The 15,210-nt window shown below is 38.8% G+C and overlaps 1 protein-coding gene across 1 annotated transcript in view; it reads right to left on the bottom strand.

Moving 5' to 3' along the window:
* Positions 1 to 15,210, bottom strand: part of adamts3 (ADAM metallopeptidase with thrombospondin type 1 motif, 3) — a 173,126-nt gene that overhangs the window by 45,285 nt on the left and 112,631 nt on the right. Inside the window, exons 9-15 of the mRNA XM_046035379.1 lie at positions 11,995 to 12,138; positions 10,708 to 10,840; positions 4,860 to 4,973; positions 4,243 to 4,388; positions 2,990 to 3,165; positions 1,502 to 1,635; positions 647 to 770 (exon numbers count right to left, since the gene is read on the bottom strand). Of these exons, the coding sequence (XP_045891335.1) occupies positions 647 to 770; positions 1,502 to 1,635; positions 2,990 to 3,165; positions 4,243 to 4,388; positions 4,860 to 4,973; positions 10,708 to 10,840; positions 11,995 to 12,138 (971 nt within the window). The remainder of the gene's footprint in view (positions 1 to 646; positions 771 to 1,501; positions 1,636 to 2,989; positions 3,166 to 4,242; positions 4,389 to 4,859; positions 4,974 to 10,707; positions 10,841 to 11,994; positions 12,139 to 15,210) is intronic.

Here is a 15,210-nt window from a genome sequence, read left to right as displayed (position 1 = left end):
TTCAACCAAAAATTTTTGTCTCTATTTTAATAATATGTGGTTTATCAGCCCACTTGTCCCATGGCCCACTGGGAAAACTTCTGGGACTCCTGATGGCCTTGGGCTGAGTGAGTCCCGCAGGGTGGACTAACTAACAAAATAATGGTTTTGGTCTTGACAATAAAAACTGACAGAATAACACCAGCCATATCCTTAGTAAATCAATGGGTTGTCTGTTATGGAGAGATAAAAGCATGATAAGGCAGTTGAATGTGTACACGTGTACGTCTCTTTTGGCAAAAGTGTCTGCCAAGTGAATAAATGGAAATGGAAAACAACAGCCTAGTAATGCCACGCTGCATTGTGTCAAAGCTTTGCCTCCACCTTGTCTATTGCCTTCTTATATTGTCATTAATAAATCATTAAAGTAATTATATATGTATGATTGTAAAACAATAGTGGAGTATGTGTGTCTAATCAAGGTTTAACATTCACTCATAATGTATTACAGATTATTAAAATTCATTATTAATGACATTCTGCATCAATGAACAAACATGAGAAAACATGCAGGGAAAAAATTGGAGAAATCGTTCCTGCAAAAAAAATGTATTCTTTGTGAAACCTTGTTTAAAAAGATGTTAGTACTGGTTTCATGTGTTCTTACCAGCTTTCTTTGGTGTTCGGGTGAAGGTTCCTTTAACTGTGCGGCAGTGGGAATTATCCCCACCACAAACGCCACATTTGTCCTCAACTTTGGTAGAGCCAATCTCTCTGTCGCAGCCAACTTTCTGGAGACCATGAAAACAGTTAGATAGATGAGCCGAGGTCTGGTAGTTGTACAATTCACAACATGGTTTGATGAAAACCCGACCTGTCAGATGTTTTTAAAAAAAATTGGTTTTTATTAGCTATTAGATTATCAGTGCTGACTGGGCACAAACTTGCTTTAGCAGACTGCCTCTGGGGTTGGAGGTTCACACCCACCTCATTTGAACTGAGGTGTCATGTCCTCACTCAGACAAAGCTCCATCTGACTGAAACAACCTGTCCAGTTTACTTAGATGTATTACCTCCTTTCATGTCTTTAAGGCATCTCTTTCAACGTTACAGAATATCTCAAAAAGTTGGCAATTTGCCAATTTCTTGTAGCTGTGGCAACTATACTGCAATAACCCTTGAACACACTGAAAAAAGACTGCAACAGGAATGACATTTACCTACCAACATGTACTCATGTATGACACTCTGCTTTAATTAATTTCTCCTGTCAGGGGGGAAATCTTAGGGACACACAAAACATTCTTATAAAGCTTCTGATGTATAATAATGCTTCTGAAACAGCATTGAACGAGCATTAACCATCTCATCACAGTGTGTTCGAAGCTGAACTTCATGCTGTGTAATTTAATTAAGACCTTTGAAGCCTATGAGATGCAAACAGCCTTCGGCCACTGACATGCATGATTACATAATGTAGTTATTAATATGTCAATATTATGTAGGCTGAACACGTCCTTACCACACATTCCCCACGCACACAGATACTGTAGGCATCTTTGTAGGAGCATCGTGTCCCATCATGCACCAGCTGCTTCATGTACGCCACATCTAATGTCTCCTTTGACTGGCAGTATAAGTGGCATCTCTTGCTGGCTACAAGACAACATATTATTAGATTGTTACAGAATGATTAGGTAGAAAATCCAACTTGGAAAAACTTATTGTTATTTTTTTTATTTTGCAACAGTGTATCCAGAGAAGTGTGCAGAAATGATGAAGTAAAAAAAAAAAGAAAAGAGGCCATACAAAATATTGCCACACATAGAAGAGAGATGCTGACCACTGGAGTAGGGATAGCTGGCCCAGAACTATCTGAGCTGGACCAGCGCATCGCGCCTTAATTAGACAGACGGACCTCTTGGGTGTGCCATTGGTAGAGCATTTCGCGACAAACTTGGGTGCAGTTGTGCACAAATACTTATATACCTATAAATAGCATGATCAATCTCTGATTATTGGATGGCAAGGTTCCCAGTTAACATAACTGATGTGAAGTATAGGTATAAGTCTATTGTGCATTCATAAACATATAATTCTATGTAAAAATAGTGAAAATAATTACTTAAAAAACTATTTTTCTATTTTAAATTGAATTAGAACGGAAGAAAAGGGAATAACTACTTTTTCTGCACAAACATGTCAGCTCTCAATTGTGAGTAAGAGTGCTCTTGAGTGTGGGTAGATTCTTTTCTTACCTAACAATCCCAAATTAAAAAAAAAATTATGAATGCCAGAATCTTCGTGAAAACTGTGTAAGTCGGTTTAAAGAAGAAAACTGTTCTTAAGAACGATTGATGAATGAGACCCATTGTTCCTACATACAAACATTAGTGAAATATTCCCACTAAAGTTATGCATACATACTAATCTAAAAGGCAGATATTAAGCCCTGCCATTAACGGTAAAATCTGAATTCACACTAAAACCTTCTTATTGTCAAATTGTACTATACTCTTCAGAAAAGCTCTTCCACAGAACAATGGGCTCCCACTGTCTCGCTTCCCTGCAGTTTCGCAGTGGGTTTTTCGACTTTTTTACATGACTGACTTCCAAAACTCAGACCAATTTAGGTGCAATAAGCGGCAAACAGCCCCATGGAGCGAAACCAGATAAAAACAATGTCTGATAAAGAGCAGGATTTGAAATAGGAAACAGGTTTTGTATCTGCACTGGAGAGATCCATCACCTTTGCAGAGAGGCTACATTTTCAGCTTGGATGGTTTTAAACTCTGGCACAGTGACTGGGAACGAAATAAAGTAAAAGAGAATGAAAAAGGAAGAGCATACAGAAACTACAAACAAGAAAGGAAACCCAATACACTTGTGCTGTGTTGTGAGAATCCAGATCCCCTGCCGTCGTCGACTTTCATTGTTCTTTTTTTGGCCTAAAAAGAAACACCAGCCTCGCGCTTGAACAAAAAAATCTGTTGACATTTTTCTGGCTTACCGTCGGGATGCTCGTAGGGCAGCCAATGGTGTTTGGCATTTTGAAACTCAAAGTGGGAGTTCCGGAGCTGGCACTGCTGGGCTCGGAAATCTTCAAAATGCTTGGGGCAGTCATCAGTGTTGCACAGCTGATACTCGTAGTTTACTCCTGGGCAGTCCTGGCCACCATTGGATGGTCTGGGACAAGGAAACAGATGAACATCAGAGGAGCTGATCAGACAGTGGGCCATTTCTTTGAAACCAGGAATGTGAAACCAAATCCTGCTTGAAAAGTAAGAAGCTTATATGAAAGATTGGGGTTAGTCTTAACACTGCAAAAATTATTCACACTTTTAGAGCCCTGTGTCTCACGTTGCTTTAAAAAATCCCTCAACACATCAAGGTGTCTGTCATGGCTATTAACAGATTAACCAATAACACCAGCATACAATACATGAATAGAGTGATTTATTTACTATATACTTTTACAGGTGCTTCCATTATTTATTTCAACCATCCTGATATTTTAATATGTAATGGATAATGCTTGAAGGCTTACTTTAATTTTAATCTGGCAATTTAAATACTGGTCGGTATATATTTAAATAGCTGTTGGGAAACTAAACCTCATTGGTTAAGATTAGATAAACATCATAAGCATGGGTAGTTAGGGAAGTAGGGAAAATACTGCAGTGATGGTTAGAAGAAACCATTATTGAATGTTGGTATGAGATGGGATGTAAATTGCAGTCTCCTGTGCATGTTGATGCTTTGTTGAACACACCATCAAAGACAATCTTCTTCCTGAGACGTTATCGATGGTATCACAACATCACAGAGGACGGTCATTACTCTCATGATCGGAAGAGATTGCTTGACAGAAAAATATAAACACCATCATACAAACAACCAATTCTGTCTGTTTTTCTGACAAGGACAGCCTCAATAAAACCCATACTGAATCCCTAACTCAGTGTTAGGCAGGATTCATTCAAGGTTATACACAAGAACATCTAGCATACTAATAAAAGTAAAATTAGCATACTACATCAGTTTTGTGTTTATAATCTATAATTGTCCTTTTTTGTGCACACAACACAACTATTTCGTCTTTGTCCTAGGAGAGGGATCTCTCCTCTGAGGTTTCCTCCTTTTTTTCCCCATTAAGAGTTTTTGTGATTTGTGATATTGGACTACATAAAAAATAATTACTTGACTTGACTTGACAGTGGTTCACGATGCCTCACAGAATCAATTCATGTAATTGCCACTTACGCTGGGTTGTTGCACTGACGTGTGCGGAAGCGAACTCCAGTTCCACAGGAGCGCGAGCAGGAGCCGTATTTGCTCCAGGCGCCCCAGGTGCCGTCTTGCTTGACCTGGTTAGGGTTTTTCCACATGCAGTGACCTTTGTAGCACCACTACAGAGGAAGAAGAGAGAGGAAATGTGAGCCAAGCATAAAATCCTTTTATACGGACTAAGACAATGATAAAACATGGAGAAAATGTGAATACGTTATGTGGCCAAATGAATGTGTTCCTAGGTTCAAGAGCTCTTTAGTTCCAGTTAAGGGAAATTAAAATTTTAGACAATAGCGTGCTTCCAACTTTGTTCCAGCTGTTTGGGGAGGGCCCTTTCCAGGTCCATAAAAAAAACAGTTTTCCCAGTGTGGCATGGAAGAACTTGACTGGTCTGCACAGAGCCTAGACCTCAACCCCATCCAGCACCTTTGGGATGAACTGGGTCTTACTGCACAACATCAGTGTTGGTCCTCACTAATGCTCTTGTGGCTAAATGGAAGCAAATCTCTGCAGGTTCCAACATCTGGTGGAAAACATTTCCAGAGGTGTGGAGGCCCGTGGTTTTAGGATGAGATGTTCAACAAACTTACTTTTCCAGGAGCACACTCAGTCCCATCGAGGGGTGGCCCCTTCTTGGTTTTGCAGAAGTAAGGGTTGTCTGGGTGACTGCACCACAGCTGTTTACATGGGTCGAATGTACGAAACTAAAAGACAGAAAAAAGGAAAATCATGCCTTAAGGTATGTGAGCTGACGACCTGTATCTGAACTGAAATACGCATAACTCATAGGCTGAAAGGAGGAAAGTGTTTTCTTGAAACACATTCTGAGAAATACCATCTGCCTTTACAAAGGTTTGCACAAGAACTGAACATTATTGCCCATGATGTACAGATGCAAGTAACGCTCCGTATTTTACAAATAAAATGTTAAATGTTTATTTACTATTTCACAGTCACGGTACTCTATCCTCTTACAGGCAGCTGACACATCATCACAAGTGTTACGGCCTCCACTATCAGAGGCACTAGTGGATTGAGAATGTTTTCTTTGGAAACAGTTTACACTTAACCTCCTCTTCAGATGTTATTTTCAAGGATTAGAACAGATCATCAAAGTGATTCAAGAGAACTCTAAGCCTTTCAGCTGCCAAGGGCATCTGTATACCAAGTGTGAAGAACATGACCCCTAAGACCTATTGCTTTCACTCAAAATGGTCTGTCTCTTTCCTTTTTTGGCTGACATCGTTTTCTCAGTCATGAAGCTCTGTCGTGTCTGCAGCTTATTCAGAATGCAGTTGTTGCTCGTCTACACAGAACCAAGAGGAGAGATCAAATAATAATTATTGTGTAATTACGGTTATCAAATCCATACGTTTTATGACATCTATAATTTGAAATTGCACCCATATTGTGGTGATTATTTTTAAGGGTGCTAAAACATGATATAACTATCTCAGCCAAACACATAGACTTTTATGATTTTCATTTTGTTGGTGGAACCTGACTCCAGTCTTTTTCAAGGGCAATACACACCAATGGTAGCAAATGATTGCACATTGAAACACCTGCGTCCTTTGTTGTCCTAGCCTTGTTGTTGAGTCATCTCTTTAGAAAAACAGTGATTTGTTTGTATCTGCTTTCCGCATCTGCTCATCCAGGCTACTGAACCTTCACCACTTCTTCTGTCTGTATGACATGTGGCGATGTGTGCTACAGGCATCAATTTGCCAGTGAAAAAATGCTCAGTGATCTAGCTGCTGATTAATAGTACCTTCACCAAGCAGCCAAATATGTCAAAAAATGGTAACAAGTTTCATTTAATTTTGGGGGAAAGTTAGCCCATGGGCAAAGGAACCAGTAATTTGTTTTTAACACAGTTTCAAATCTGACTTCACCACCTTGTGGCCATTTATGACTTTTTAAAATTAGGCTAGTACCGTAATTTATTCACCTCTAATATATTTGGATGAGGCACCACTCTTTTCTTTTTCATACTCCATACCAGTTTTCTAATTTTGGCTGACAAATTCTTAAAGGTGGGGTCTATTTGACATGAACTGACATAGATATTAAACACATTGTGCAACACATGCCAACCCTACTTGCCAGATTTATACAATATCCACACACGGCAACTTCAGTAAGGTTAGGGAAAGATCAGGTTTATGGCTTTAAAAGTAAGGTTAAAGTTAAAGATGGATTACCAACCAGGCAAAGTGGCTGCATCAGCGCGCCAGATATCTAGAACCTCTCCTTGTTCACTATTTAGCAATGATCTGATGAATTTCAACTTTGTCTGGGAATGTGCACCACTAAAGCAACTGAAAGTGATAAGCTCCTTAAGGTGGGTCCTGCTCTATTAAACCTGGGACCATGTATTATTCTCAGAATAATGTACACAATGAACAGAAGAGAAGGAATGGGTGATGGGGCCCCTTAAGATAATCCAGCCATGGTTGAGGTATGGTTGAGGTTAGGCAACTAAAACACTAGGGACAGGGTTCAGGAAAGTCTGTGGTTTTGGTTCAAAGAAAGCAAACGTGCAATTTCCATTAAGATTTAATAAAGAACTTCACTTTAGTGTTGTACTGTGACAGTAAACAAACTCTGTACTCCTGTATAAAAGTTAAATCAGCACGTTTTCTGTTTCGCTGCATAAAGAATATACTACACCTGCATTAACATTGAACGATGGTATTGACAAAATGTTGTGCTGCAGAATTGTCCAACTAATTGTCCTACTATTTATTGTTAGGTGTATGTTGAAGTTTTGCTGCAGAACAGTAAATTTCTTCCAGTAAATTTCTGGCATGACATGGTATAGAATGGCATGGCATGGAATGCCATGACACCTAGATAAGGGTCGCTGATTTAGAACCACTTCCTCTATTCATCTCATTCATTAGGACTTGATAGAAAGATTTGAATCCTGCTGAGAGAGAATAATACGACTCTCTGAACATGCCTGCTGCAGCCACGTCCCCTTCTCCAATCATGTTCAATTGCTTGGCAAGTGGATCTTTGTTTGCAGAAGCACACAAGACAATTAGCTAGACTGCCTTTTTTTTCTAAACAAACAAACAAAAACCTTTTTAGCTTGTGACACAAAAAGAATCCACTGTGCTCCGATACACAATTGCTGTACAGTGGCTCCCATTACTCTAATTGCCACTCTGAGTGTAAACAAAGGAGTTTAGGAAACTGCACGCTCAAAAAGCTTGCGTATGTTGGTCAGGCTAACTAAGGAGGCTGACCTCAATTGTTTTAAAAATCCAGATGCTACAGGACTACTATTATTCCACGGTAATAAATCATTGTAGAATTTTTTGGTAAAAAAAGTTTGATAGCTACTTGTCCGGATATTCTGTTGGACTCAATTTTGAGTATGTGTGTGTGTGTGTGTTTGTGTGTATGAAGGTGGTGTTTGGAGAGAATAACTGATTTTGTGATTGTGATTTTTTGCTCTGCACCAGCAGACCAGTGAGCATTGACTGCAGTTTGGGGTTAAAATCTCAGCTAGTTATAATGTATCCAATTGTAATTCTCAAATACAAAAATTTAATGTATACCTTGGTTCAGCCTCCGCACTGCAAAAAATATCTGTCTTAACAAGTCATTTTAATATCTTGCCTAAGTCAAAAATCATCATCACCATCAGTGAGTGTTTCCAGCTTTGTTGTTCTTTGTTTTTTCACATTTAGCAAACAAGATGATTCAACAGGCTAAATGCCTTGTTAAAGTGGATTTTTAAGTAGAAAGGGAGACTCCCCAACACTGCTCTTGCATTCAATACATGTATCATCAGAGTATATTCTGATGAGGGCCTGCGGGGACTGACATATTTGAATATGTACATGTATGTTGTTTTTCTAAAATGCTCAAGATGGATTTTTCAATAAATGGCTGTTGCCTGCAACCTTATACAACATATCTGTTACCACCTAAATACATAAGGTCTGCTTTCATAAGGCAAACATCAGGAGGCACAAAACATTTATACACTCTTTGTAAGTGTCTGGTGCTTTCTCATCCTCACTTCTTCCTTCATTCTTCATGGACGTGACAAGGTTTCCATAACAGACGGACTCCCTCCCTAATTCTCTCAATTTTTGCTGTTGAAAATGAGGCAAGCAGATCTGAATGTGAAATTTATGTTGGTGATTATTAATGTCAATAAGCGTTCAGTTTACTGATAGGTAGTACTCAACAAGGAGGGTTGTCTCTTTTTTATGTCTGCATTGGTCTGGTGTTATTCTGTTCTAAAAAAACATTTCTAGGGTAAAACCATAATGCATTGCATTCAAGGTGAAATCAAATTACAGTCAATGAGAGATGAGATGCTATCGTCAGATTCATGTTAAAACTTAAGAACACTACAGCGAACTTTTTAGCCTTGAAATGAGTTCAGTACCTCTTGCCACTGGTTAAAATTGCCAGCACTCAGAAATTCAAAATGACCTGTGTGACTGCCACTGTTTCCACTTGAGTGATCTCAATAGTAAGAGATTATTCCTGTAATATAGTGAATTCCCACAGCTTCTAAGGTATTTCTGGTGCCAGCATGCCTCAGAGAGAAAGGAGCACAAACTGAATGATTGGAAAGATTTATGATTAGGGTTGGGCAACAAACTTGGTCAAATTACAGACATTATGACTTGCTCACTTATATTGCATGTTTTAAACAAATGTCTGTAAACTGACAATAGTTAGAACAGTTAGCGACAGTCCAGTATCTTTGTCTGGTCAGAATGGAGCACTGTGGCAAATTAGTCTGGCACAAATGCTGTTTTATAGACACACTTCCACATTTTCTCTTAACACTGAATTGTCTTATAAACATTTATTCTATCTCCATTCACCAACCCTGAGCTATGCATCAAGCTGCTACACCACTCCCTCCAATGGAGCCTCAGAATACATCAACATTTAGTTGTATGTCGATGTTTCTTTAAATATATGTTTATGATCACCAAATGTTATCTTTCTCAGGCAGGATTTGGGGGCTACAGACACACAGACCATCACATGCAGAACCAGTGTCTACAATCAAGCAGACTTGTGGAAAAAAAACTAAAGCTGTCATTATAGGTCTAGACGATCGATTGTAAAAAAAAAAAAAAATAAATAAAAAAAGAAAGAAAAAAGAAAGAAATCTGGCCTTCTCATCATTAGATGGATGGGAGGCGAGTCTATACAGGGTAACCATATTGCAAGTAAACATTATGTTTTTTCTTCTTGCAGGAAATCTCTGTAAAGATGCAGTAAACGTCTTTCAGCAGTCTAATCAATAGTCAGCAAGGACTGGTTTGTTTCAGCCAACACTAAGCCTGGTAGGTAATGGCCACTGATGGATGCCTGGTTGCTAAATTTCTCTGTCTCCCCTTTGGTGCTGGGCAGGTTGTGTACAGTGGGTTAATCAGAGGTGTTCGACTAAGAAACAGCTGCGTTGAGATCAAAAAATAAAGTTATGAGCCAGAAATGCTCCGATGAACTGAGGAACTTATACTACTGAAACCGATGGAGACAGGTGACCTACTGATTCTTTTACATGTTGAAATCAAACGAAGCAGCCTTCATCCCAAGTGGGGCAGGATAACAAGGAGTCCATCAAAATCAAAACTGCTTTCAAAGAAATGTCAACCCACAACCCCACAAGGTCTCAGCACAGTCCTGACAGCATACACACATTTTCTCCAAAAATGTAAATCCAAGATGACTCATCCCCTGTAAGATTAGGGATTTTTTTAAGTTAATAAATGACAGAAACAAGTCTAGTTGCAAGGGCGTGATGTTTTCCGCATGGTCTGACATAATCATCATCAAATTGATTTCTCATCAGGTGCTGCCATTTCTTTTTTTATATTACCTTTCCAATATTTTGCCGTGTGATAGGTCAACTTTTATTTATTTTATTTATGGTCTATCACCAGTCTAATTAGCTTATCCCTTTGGGGAAAAAACGGTGACATGACATTGGTTATAGGCCAGTGTAGATGAAGGTGCTGTGACCAGTTAAAGAAGAAGAAAATTTGTACTGATGACAAAATATAATGACAAAATGTTTATCACCCTGCCATCTGCGGAGAACTAGCCATATAGCAGCTGTGACTGCGGTAAAGTAAGCCGATCTCTGTTTGAAGAGTTCACTAGCATCTGATTCCACTCACATGAGTCTCCTGATAGTTTCTCAGAACGCTACACGTCTTTCTGCAAAAAGCTCCCCAGAACTTCTGAGCCCTGCGAGCACCAGATCTAAAGCTAGTCAGATGGATGACATTTTATTTTTATCAGCTCTTTGAGGACACATTAAGTTTCTATGGTTTCTATCTTTTCCCTTTATCTCTGCTGAGTTTCACTTACAGACATATTTTTGGGGCAGGGTACACACTGTGCAGTTTGCACTTATCCACTAAATGGAAGCCTGAGGGCTGTACTCACTGAAGTGCAGATCTTATAGCCCACACCAAAGTCAAACCGACACTGCTCATCCATCGAGTAGTTGATGCCAGGAAGTTCAGGAAGCTGCGGCCAATCATGTTTAAAGGGGTCATCCAAGAGACAGTCATACGTGCTGTCAGGAAAGGAAAAAAGAGGTGTCAAACACTGAACAGAGATCAATGTTGTCATCCTGATTAAGACACCTCAACTGAAGAGCCAACCATCAGCCCTAATTTCCCTGCTTTATAAGTTTATGTGATCATAATTTAGTTGGAAGTCTCCCTGTTTTCTGATCTGCTCCCATTTAAATTCGCTGTTGATACCGTTTTCTGCTGTTAATTCAAACTCAAAAGCTTCTCCATGTTTACCTGTTACATTCAATATTATGTATATTCCACAGCATTAAATCCATCATTACAATAACACAGACTTGTCACGCTCCATACTCCATACTGGTCAGTAGAGCTGCAACAAACAATTATTGATTAGTCCATAGATTGTTTCCTCTATTAATAGATTGAAGAACGGTTTGATCAGTGAGTAAAATGTTACAAAATGCCCAAGGTGACATAAAATACTTTATTTGTCTGTCTGACCAGAAACCAGAAATAAAGACATTCAGTTTACAATTCTGTAAAACAGAGACGAGCAGCAAATCCTCACATTGGAGACGCTGGGACCACAGAATGTTATTTCTGCTATTCTTGCTTTAAAATTACTTAAACAATGAATTGATTATCAAAACTGTTGCTGCTCATTTTTTTGTAGGCCGACTAATCGATTAATGAACTAATCGTTTCAAATTGCCACAGAATTAAATCAATCAATACAACACGCAGCCCAGTCATACTGGCTACTCTTGATCTTGACTTTCTTCTCTTAATAAAAATGCTGTTTCCATTCAGAAATTGCTTCTATTTGGAGCTCTCAGAACCAAAGCTTTTACGTTTATGATGCTACGTTATTATACTGCAGTAACGCTTTTCTCTGCAATGAATCCACAAAACAGCATGCTATGGTGAATGATTGTACATGGTCATTATCATCTTCTTTAACACGCCGTTGTTTGGTGTCCCGCTCTGCTGACCTTTCCCGGTCAGAAATTGATTATTTTACAGCTGAGTGAAAAACTCGATATCTGTGCACTCTTTGTGCTCTTTCATTGTCCTGTTTGCAGATCGTGTGACGCTGTTTTAGTTAGAGACACATTTCAAATGTTGGAGTGTATCCACCAGCGTCAGTGCTTTAGAAACGTCATGAGCTTCAGCTACTTGAACATGAACTCACTGGATGTATCTCTTCAGCTCTTGTCCGCTGCACATGGACCAGTGGTATCGATGGAAGGCCGCCTGCACCAGAGGAGCCATCACGCTTCCCATCGCCGTTTCGTCCCCGCAGCGGTTGCCTTGGCCGTCGTGCTCCATGCCTAATCTGTTCCCATACGGAGAGACAAGCAAACAATTACAAAACTGCTCAATATCAAGATCCCAAGATCCCCTATAAGTTTTAGGTAAATAATACAAAATTGTGTTATCTTTTGGGGGCCAGAAGTGGAACATATTTACTCAAATAATCTACTTTAGTGTTTATTTAGTAGTTTTTTAATTTTGTGAGATGCTTTACATTTAGTTAAATTCCACAGCAATTGCAGTATCTTAGTATCTTACAGTATCTTATAGTTGTATGTTATTGTATTGAATGTTAGTTATATTGGCTATGTGAGCTATATGTGTAAATATCAGTATTCTTGTCTTCCCTTTTCTCTGTTCTTTCTTTATTTCATTTCCATCCTTCTTGACATTTCATGATATTTATTGTTGATATTTCTTTCTTTGCATGTCAGTCAAACAACAAAGATATTTTCAATTTATTGAAGCAGCATCATATTTTGTGTCCACCAGTGAATTGTGTAACTGTGACACTTTACCTGTCCTGATTTATTAATAAACAAATTACACACAATTTTTACATTTGTTTGGCATGACATTTCCACAAATCTTTGTTATTTCATGCAGCAGGTGGATCTTCCATCTTGTCACACTGTTTGGGTTTACCAGTGCACATATGTACTGTAGAGATTACCACCATCCATTCAGACGTAAGATTGTAAATGTCACTTTTTAACTAGAAGACACTATTTCATTCACAACCATCCACAAACATATCCAATATGCAGTATATAAGCAGATATTGCCTGGTACTGATAAGCCGACCACATTCTGCATCCCTGTTCCTCTGTAGATTAGTATTACCATGGCAGGACAGAAATATGTTGACAGACACTTTCAGTCATCAGTACTGAAAAAAAGAAAACTGTTCACTTGAGGAACTGAAGCACACACCCATTTTCATCTAGCAAAACTCTCCATTGCAAAGAGCTCTACCTGCCAGTGGCTACATTGTACTGCACTAGTAATAGACATGCCAGATGTTCTGCTTGCAACTGTGTGAAACACCACAGAGTTTCAGATGCAGGGTGTCATTACTGCGACCCCGATGGGAACGCTCACTACATCTGTTGTTAATATTTAATCAGTGCAGACAAAGCTCCTGATATGACTTTGCACTTTGGTTCAGTTTGTTGGGAAAACAATTGATACATTAGGGCCTTTTATTTCTGATCCGGTTCACACTGACTCATTACGAACAAAACAAAAAAGCAGTAAACAGGTGGAGAATTTTGGTGGTCAGCGCACAACATGAATCCACGTGTGGAAATCAAATTCTGGTAACCGCCATCTGGTCATAGATCGATAGATTCATTTTATTGTCCCCAAATGGGGAATTTGTTCCCACAGAGTGTGTATTATGTGTGCCTCTAAACATAGCTACATTTATGTAATAATACAACATGAATACATTTGTACAGAATATATGGTGTGTTATAAACTAGCGCGGCATGGCAGAGGGGACAAAACGTCTGCTAAACTGTGCCCTTTTCCATTGAAGCGTCAGCAGCCAGATAGCAGTAGGAGCTGTCCAGGTACTAGGGTGAGTGACATGCGAGTAATAGCTATGTTACTGAGATCACTGAGTTACCATGGAGTCCATGATCTTGCATAATTATATAGATCACATTCACAGATTGCTTCGCTTTCTCGACAGTTCCCATGATCAGCAAATGGATGTAATGATGTTTTGTTCTGCTTTGATGGAAAAAGTGCTTCACATAGATTTTAGGTAAAATTTCAAACTGAAGAAACTATTCTGCAAACCTTGTATGATGTTTTATGTACAGATGTATATAGAGTACGGACATCTACAGCTGGGGGGTTTGAGAGAACAAACTTTTTCTGTTTTGAAAAGTAATTACACCCCGCTAACTTAGCTTGTCATGTGAATTTACAGGATCATTAATGTAACTGTTAAAGAACTTGTTTGAATAGGAGGAAAGATGGCATTTCTCTTTTTGTGAGTTTTTACTGCATGTGGCTTTTTGGGGCTTTAGCAATCATTGATGCATCAGTTATTTTGAGATTATGTTCTTTTCAATACCTGCCTCTCCTGGCAAATACGTCCCTATAATATAACATTAAAACCTAGTAAACGGAGTTCCTTATTTGAAAGTTGAATGCTGTGTGTTGTGAAAAAAATAGTATAGATTACCAAAGAGTTTAATAGTGTTATAAAGTTTTTTCTAATCATTAAAAAACACATTTTGGATTCAGCCACTAATAAGGATGTCTTCTTTGTTGTTCTCCGACCTACAACACATGGCACAGCCTGAATGAACAAAAAAAGGTTTGATAGAGCCTGATGTGTTGGTTGAGTACTGCTACATGTCCTGTACTGTCCTTGCTCTGAATGGGAGGTCATGTTTTCCTAACACACAGTGAGCATCAATAAATACTTGTCAGCAGATGAGGATTCAATACAGTGGGTTCCAATGTAACCAACATAAATTCCTATTCTGTTATTTGTAGAAAGTGTTGAAGCGGTATTGCAGCTGCAGTATCAGCTTGTGAAATTGTCCCTGCTGCTGTCATGCGCATTATGCTTTGGAATGCAATTTCTTTCAAGTAATAAGAAAATAAATGAATAAATAAAAAACATACTAGACAAAGCGTGCATGGTTTCTTTTTGTCATAATTATTTCAGATGAGATATGGTGCAGTGACTCGATTCTGCACACAAATTTAAAATCAACCCCACCAGTTGAAGTAGGGAAGAAATGGGATTTTAAAGGAGACCTTTTATGCTTTTCCACATTTTATGGCTATAATGTTACAATGTTAGATGTTCATGTTAAACATGGCCAAAGCTTCAAAAGATTTGGTTAAAGTTGTTATGAGTTGTATTTTTTCCCTGTGGGTTTCTGTTTTTTGCCATTATTTTCTTAGTCCTGTGCTTTCGTGTTTTCCTGATCTGTGTACTTCTGTGTTTTATCATTATGGTCTGTGTCCTAGTCCTTAGTCTTATATCTCCATGTTTTAGTGTAGTCTTGTCTCCTGTTTGGTCCCGTCTCTGTCCGTGCCCTGATTTTGCTGTCTTTCCATGTTTTGT

This window comes from Micropterus dolomieu, linkage group LG21 (genome assembly GCF_021292245.1).
Source record: "Micropterus dolomieu isolate WLL.071019.BEF.003 ecotype Adirondacks linkage group LG21, ASM2129224v1, whole genome shotgun sequence".
Classification (NCBI taxonomy): Eukaryota; Metazoa; Chordata; class Actinopteri; order Centrarchiformes; family Centrarchidae; genus Micropterus; species Micropterus dolomieu.
This window is presented reverse-complemented; position numbering and strand designations above follow the sequence as displayed.